Below are 8,030 nucleotides of genomic sequence, written 5' to 3' on the forward strand. Positions count from 1 at the left end.
TTACAATACCTCAAAATCATTTCACGCTTCGTTGAATCTCGGGTAACCGGGCTCATGTAAACAGCCCCTAAGGCATTCAAACTCTACCTATTACGTTGTTATGAGTTTACATATAGCTTTAAGTCGTTGTTTTTCCCAACTCTCGATTATAATCTAGCTCTAACTTTTATGTTTTCCGTATATTTTAAGGGTACTGAATGAATAGCCTCCTCCGCAGGCATCTCTTTATGTATTTATATTAGGCAATTATATTTGGCTTGGGTTAGCTGTGTCAGGGAAGACGTTTGGCTAGTTTTTGCAGTTGCTTTCTGTTGTGTAACCCAGCATGAGCACGCTGTTTCACAGTAACTATACTATGCAGTATATGCTTTTTGTATTACATCATCTTACCCACTTCAATTATATATTATATTTATTTTCAGTAGCGAGATTTTTAAGTGCAGTTTCACAAAATATGATGTCTATGCATATTGTAATTCTTCAGACTACGTATATCATTGTATTACTATTTTATTTACAGATCAAATTCTATTAATCTTTATTTAAACCCATGTGTCGAGTATAATCACAGCTCAGTCATGATTACAAAAATATATCATCCATGACACGAGGCGTGAAGGTTACGAATATATTATATATGTAATATGATTTATACTATTCCCCTTAAAAAATGGTTAAATTAGATTTTTTGTTAGTTAGTATAGTCCAAGGTGTAAAAAAAACGCAAGCACTAAATATTCATAAATACTCAATCTTTTGTTTTCGATGTTCATGAATATTATGTGCTTCGTTTTTTAAATAATATTTATATATTTTAATATATAAATAGTTTTTATGAAAACCGCAAATTTCGAGAAATTCATATCGCATATAAGCGATATCTGTGTCACTGTAAGGTCACTGTAAAGTTTATAGCGAGTGGAACCTACCACGTGGCTAGAAACGCTCAAATTGTTTCAGGTTGATGGAAACAGGTCAGGAGAAAACTATGTTGTTGCCCCACGAACATTGTTGTTATCAACTTTCAGCCATGCATTAATTGTTAGGCGTCAACGAATTGTTTTAACCCGATAAACGGCATGTTCGTGAAGTGCCCATTGCTCTTATAATATTATCAACCTGTGTTTTTGCCGTATGTTACGCAGTTCGATTTTTGTCCCTGTATAAACACGCGTCGCATATTTCGCCTTCGTGTGCATGTGATAACATTATCAGATTGGGACGCTTTTGATAACTGCATGATAACTCCGTGGCAATGCATGATGTCTTATTATAACGATGGAGTTAAATAATTAACATCTTGTGTTATTATGTAACCACTCATGTCCTCATGCTCGGGCTGGCTTTATCTGTACACGTTTCATGGACAGGATATTTGTTTTTAACACTTTGAGATCGGTGTTAGAAAATAGGTTGCCTTCGTCCACGGTTGAAATGCACTAGGGGCCTCGTTACTTCAAGCTCGGGTAAAATATTTTCGTCCAGGGCTTCAACACCCGAGTCACTGACGTTATTCGACAATCTATCCATTTTAATACTCTTCTCGCTAATGCTTTCCAAGGATGATGGTCGTCTCCTCCAGTTAGCAACTCCATCTTTCCGCCGTCTCGGTACTCGCTTCATAGAAACACATCCCTCTGCATCGTTAAGATCGCTTGCATTCTGCTCGCTATCCGACTCACAAGCCTGCATTGGAGAACCTAAATATTCCTCAGGTTCAACCGTAAGAAGACACTGGTTATTATTCATGTTTTCTGATTGCACGCCAAGAGGTGAATCCTCGGTCGTTACGGGGCCGATGTCGCGTAACTCTATAGACGGTTCACTTGGTTCTACGAGAAGCGGAATATTTTCCCGCGAGCTTTGCGTTCCGTTGAACCTTACATTCCGCTTATCTTTGTTATTTGCACATGCCAAGCTTTCGACGCTCTCTCCCTCTTCTGCAGTATTTGTATTCGATACTACTCCATCAGGAGGGGTCGTAAGAGATCTTCGTCTTGTGACGTAATGCATGGAGTCAAACGACGAGTATCCCCTCCGGGATGACGGCTCCACCTGATCGTTGGGATTTTCCTCACAAGGCGATTCAAGTGATGGAATTTTAATCGAGATACTTGATATCTTCTTTTTCATCACCCTCCCCGTCGAAGCATTTGATCTGTTGTCATCATGGACGCCGCTATGCGCTTTCGTCCCGTTTGGTAAGTTGTAGCCTTGCACAGACGAAGCTCGGCTGTCGGCGCACATCATGAAACTACAGGTGTCGCTCGCCCTTGAGGACACCTTGCGCCGTACTGCACCCCGTCTTCTAGGCAACTGTCTCTCTGAGTATATCGTCGATCTCTGTTGTATAAACAGATTTTTCTTTTTCTTCGGCAATTTCAGCCTTGCTTGAGCGTGAGTGTAGAACAAAGAAAAGTTGCTTCCGATAATGGAAACGGGAAGTGCTACGATCAGTACGCCACAAATGGCACACATAGAGCCGATAACCTTTCCGAGCCACGTTACCGGGTGCATATCACCGTAACCGACTGTCGTGATGGTGATTAGGGACCACCAAAATGAATGAGGAATAGAGCGGAACTTCGTGTTCTTCTTATCAAAGTGATCCTCTATGAAGAACACGATGGACGAGAACAATATCACCGGAATTACCAGCATCGAGAGAAGTAAAACGAGCTCATAGGAGCTGGCTTTCAGAGTGTGCGAGAGCACTTGGAGTCCATAAATGAGACGGAAGAAGCGAAACAATCTCAATAAACGAATTACCAAGAGGGCGTCGATCGCCTTAACGTGAGAAGTGACGAATAACTTGAGGTAGAAAGGTGTTATGGCTAAGAAGTCGATCCACGTTGACCAACTCTTCGCAAATGCCACCTTGTCAGGACAAAATACGATCCTTAACAGAAACTCCAGCGTGAACCAAATACCACAAAGGAACTCCAAGGCTTTAAAGAAGTAAGGCCAACTTTTGGTCTCGGCCACCTCAGGTACAGTATTTACACAAAACATCGCGACTGAGACGACAATGAACATCACGGACACGAAGGAAAATACCTATGAATTAATAAAACATGTTAGCATCTAATGTGGTATAACAACTGCCTAAATAGACAAAACACTTCTCGACGTTTCGACCTGAGGGCCTTCTTCAGGAGAGTTAGGCCCTCAGGTCGAAACGTCGAGAAGTGTTTTGTCTATTTAGGCAGTTGTTATACCACATTTGATGCTAAGTTTGTTTGAAGACGCTGCCACGCTGCTCCTTGGTTATATCGGGAACTTAATAAAACATGGTTGATATATACACATATTCATATACATGGTCGACACATGCATATATTGCATGGAGTTTTCAATTAGGTGGCCTACAAAAGATTAGAAGTAATTAACTTAGTTGGTTTTATTAATTGGTTGCAGTTGGTCGAAGTTCACACATTTTATACTGCTTTGTTTCTCACGGTAAACTGTGCTTGGACAGGTGCAAATTTTAGCCTCACTTCATTCGGCCGCTGTAAAAATCGAACAATTCAAAACTTCAAAAGTTTTGATCTACAAATTTGCAGGAAAACCAATGATGTTGGACTTTTATTAGTATTATATTCGAAATAATATCCTCTATATTAAATATCGGACATTTTTGGGACACCCTATTAATGCGGTCAAATAAAAACAACGTTTTATACCGGTTTGCACATGCACACAGCACTCTTTCAATCGATGTAACGCTTTCCTTCGCACGTTTTTCGCATTTTCGTCGACGACCTTTTCAAATAAGGTAAATTGTTCTGCATGACAGTTATCGACAGTTATGCATGCATGGAGGGCGAAAATATTGAAGAAAAATGAATGCGCCCTATGGCTCAGTATAGACATATGAAAAAATAATGGGAAAAAAAAAACAGGCAGAGACACGAACAAGCAAATATACTTGGCATGGGGGTCGCGATGTTGCCTATGATTAGTGTCTATAGCTGTTTTGGCCTTTGCCAACCCGTGGCCGTGGAAATATTAACGGAAACAAAAATGTTTCGATTGAATTGGAAAAACCATGCAAGTTGGAGTTTTATTTTTGTTGCGGAAACAATGTTTTTGTATATGCACAGGCTCGAGTCGTGCAATATTTCCTACAGTTCGCTAGGGCTGAACGGTTTTGTATCCTCGAGCATTTACTCCGCGCGTGCGAATATTGCATGCAGTATAAACAAACATATATATATAACCCCGCGGGAAACAGAGTGGATTTTAATTTTCACGATAACAGCATAAATTTTTAATTGCCATTTTGCAATGTGAAACTGAACAGTTCCCGCACACGGGGTTTTTCAGAAACCCAAGTGACTCCATCATGCATGATGAAATGATCCACTAATTAATTTTTCAAAAGACGTCACCGTCCGCGCTTAGGTTTTCACCACAAGCTTCAAACCAACACCGAATGTGCAGTAATTTGAATGAAATGTCAAGAGCCCCCTACATGTCGCGCATGCACATAAAAAAGCTGCTTATATACCGCCGCGCATAGGATATATTATTCATTTTTATTTTTTTCTTACATGCAGATAATGTGCCGGATAATATTATACGACCGCTAAGGTTTTACCCGCAAAGTGTCACATTTTGACAACAGCAGAGAAACAATATTGTGCATGTTATTAGCTTCAAGATTCTTAACGCGATATAAACTACGCAGACATGCGTGTGTTCATATATATATATATCTATATATGTGATGCGAAGACAGGTGCTCGACTGCTAAAAAGCGTATCGATGAGGATTGCCTTTATATCTGATTTCAATCGGTTAGTTATATTAGGTAAACATTAATCTAACATGCCTTTGTGAATTCCACACCGAACGGCCTAAAAATAAAGCGAACTTTCCCGCATCGAGATCGGGTTGTGCCATCGGCATAGTGCATGCACGCTAGAAGTGATAATTTAGCCTTTATAGCAGAAATCAAACCACAATAACTTGTTTGATTAAGACTAATGGTCGGTTTTCAGAAGATTATCGTCCGAAGCGTGTATACGTTTTGAATTCTAGCTATATAATTTATATCAACTTCCCCAGTGATCGTGAGACTAAACAAATATTATTAAATGTACCGAAAAGCAATAATTGTCATCAAAACAAAAATGATTGAGATCGGATTTGGCAGTGTATAAAATGGCGAAACTTCAAACAGGGGGAAGCCGCATTACGCTTGCATTACGCATGCCCTAATGACTACGTGTATATATAAATAAGCTGATGTATATACTACTCACCCTTGCCCTATTGGATGAACGAGATTCATCCAGCGTAGCCCAAACTTGAGGTTGGATTTTCTTCCATAAACGTGTCATCTCCGATTGTTGGGAGATGAAGGATGAATCTGTTACGCACTCCTCGGATGTGCCTTCGTAGAGTACGTTTTTAAGGTTTTCTTCGGCGTCACGATGTTGCGTATAATTCGTCCAACAACACGGTTCCATGTCTTTCTCGTCAATTCCCCAGTAGTTGAGTTCCTGCTCGAATAACGGCCCACATACGTCCGTAGGACAGTGCAGCGTTCCCGTGCGATAGTAATTCAATACCTGAGCAAAGACGGCAGGATGACGGTCAAAAAAAACCTCCGTAGTTTCCGGATCGTAATCCGGCGACTTCACAGCACTTTCGATGATGGAATATAGCCGCGTATCTGGTAGATTTCCTACAGTACTGAGATACGTCTCGTGTCGTTGTCCACCAACATTCAGGCGTATTCTTTCCATTCCATCCGAGCCAAACTTTGGCGCAGCGTGCTGTTCCTGGACCAGACGATTCATCACAACTACGAGCAATTAAATCTAGAAATTCGGTGATATTTTAACTGATATCGAAAGCCTGCCTTGGCACCAAAAATGCGAACCTCATGATGGTCTGGTCTACAGAGTCGTGTATAAAATAAACTTGCTGAAGCTGCGATAATCACCACGATACTGTGGCTTGTAATCCCGAGAGCAAGCATATAAGCATCATGCATGTATATTCATCTCGCGGTTTGATGTATTTACATGTTGCCTGAACAGCGGCCTGATTGGCTGAGGATAAACAGGTGCCGTTAATGAATGCCGTGTCAGAGAACATAATCATGTATTTGAAACAGGTAAAGAGCCTAGAAAAGACACTCGACGTGACAAAAATCCAAAGCGACCGGCAAGGCTGATTACAATGTACACATCAACGAATTTCATTTATAATGTATTAGAAATTAAGACTCGTGTTCATTGTACTGTTTTCCGGCGGCTGCCTAGAGCTGACTTCGCCTATATGAAATTCTCCATGACAATGCCTATATATTTAAACATATGATTTAAAACATTCACGTACGTCATCAGTAAAGGATTCAACCTATTTGTTTAAACTAACAAAATGATGACATGCAAGAAAAAATTAACAGTTTTCCAGCGAGTGGCAAAAAAACTAAACGGATAAAAGCAGCATGGCATGCTTGTAGCGACTATATAATTTGCTTTATTTCTTGACGAGAAAATGCGGTTCTTCTTCCCACACGGGATTTCACACCACGCATGCAGGGAAGGTCATGATTGTGTAACTGACATATAAACTGTGACTGGATGGCGCATCTTTTATTAAAGTCAGTTAACACCGAGATAACGTTTGAATGCATGCAAATTCGTGCCTTTGCATCTGCCGAAAGTCCGAAACAGCTTGGTTTATAATTTGGTAAGCTATGAAACAAACATCCTTGAAAATATTACTTTATATAAAATTTTCCACTCATTTGTAATATTTAGTCTCAGAATCTCTAAAACGCTATTTAATGAGTCTTTGGCCGATATGTATAATGACCGTCATTATTTATTCACCGAAAATTTGTTGAATGGTGTATGGCTATATATATTCTCATCTGCATCGTTAATATTCTTCCTCTGTCACTAGCAACTAAAAACGTATACAAGCTACACCTAAACACCTTGCCAACACCGAATTATAGGTATACCGCCCTTGATTTGCTCATGGAAACATACGTGCATGCTACAGTAGAGCAACTTTGAAATCAAATTTATATGCTTTTAAACAAAATGCACTTATAGATGACCAAATTCTGCCAACGAGCGGTACATGATACATGCTTGATATACACTCAGTAAGGGCGGGGGGCATATATTCATCTTCATTTCAAAACTTCATTTAAAAGGCGAAATTAAAATCCGCCTGAAAACCATTGGAAGAAGGTAATTTACTTGCACTTATACATGCATATCATCAAACGTTGTGAATTTTTTTTAGGACCTTAAAGAGCAAACAATATCACTATGACAGCTAAAATATTCACGTAAATGGAATGTTTTTCACTTCGTGTCAGACATTAGACGTCTTGTGTCCTAATCTAGATCATGCACCCAAAGGAGTGTTACAATGTGGTCAACCGACATGCATCAACCACCCGAGATTTACGACTTGCAGCAACCGATAATCGATTGTCTTTTCTCCGTCGTTTATTGAGTTTTCAGGTTATATGGCTAACATGAAGCGTCAAGTTATAACTTCTAATATATAGAAGACCAGGGGCACCGGAACGGTGTGAATGCAAGGGGGGGTCGAAATGGAAATGGCAAAATTTGGCCTTTTGCTGTGGTAAAAGGCGAGATGGGCTCTGCTTACCACCGCCCCCCGTTCTTGCGTTCTAGAATAGAACCTTGTCTATTCGTGTGCAAATTAATGAGACAACCTGTGGCAATAGTTACACAGCCGTTAATAATTGATGAAGATTCTGTTTGCCCTTTGATAAGAATCTTTTTGTGTGTCTACGAAATTTACCAAGTACTTATCACGAAGCTCTTAGGGTTTTTAAGAAGCGCATGTATTATGACAGCTCAGTCCTGGAGTATGGAAGCACGTTTTTTAAGCTTATCTCTCGATTTTCGTCACCGTTTTGGGGAGGACACATTCGTTCGGTCCGCTTCATTCGATCGCAGAGTGCTCTTCCGCATATAGCCCGAAAATCCAATCGCTTGATATCATTTAACGAGGGTTGATAAAAA

General features: G+C 40.1%; 1 protein-coding gene across 1 annotated transcript; it reads right to left on the reverse strand.

Moving 5' to 3' along the window:
* Positions 1-789: 789 nt before the first annotated feature.
* LOC114527888 (potassium voltage-gated channel subfamily C member 1-like) lies at positions 790-6,162 on the reverse strand. The gene is made up of 2 exons (XM_028549601.1): positions 5,268-6,162; positions 790-3,057 (listed from the first exon to the last, which is right to left on the reverse strand). Exons 1-2 carry the CDS (start codon positions 5,805-5,807, stop codon positions 1,402-1,404), a joined length of 2,196 nt encoding a protein of 731 aa, XP_028405402.1. The 5' UTR covers positions 5,808-6,162; the 3' UTR covers positions 790-1,401.
* Positions 6,163-8,030: the final 1,868 nt, after the last annotated feature.

The sequence above is a fragment of the Dendronephthya gigantea genome, unplaced genomic scaffold (genome assembly GCF_004324835.1).
Source record: "Dendronephthya gigantea isolate DGI-Jeju-01 unplaced genomic scaffold, DenGig_1.0 000047F, whole genome shotgun sequence".
Classification (NCBI taxonomy): Eukaryota; Metazoa; Cnidaria; class Anthozoa; order Malacalcyonacea; family Nephtheidae; genus Dendronephthya; species Dendronephthya gigantea.

Bases quoted from the DNA above. Each gene is read 5' to 3' on its own strand.
- LOC114527888 (XM_028549601.1), bottom strand. From the start codon at position 5,807: ATGAATCGTCTGGTCCAGGAACAGCACGCTGCGCCAAAGTTTGGCTCG. The intron at 3,058-5,267 runs GTGAGTAGTATA...ATTAATTCATAG, and splicing joins GTTCATCCAATAGGGCAAGG to GTATTTTCCTTCGTGTCCGT.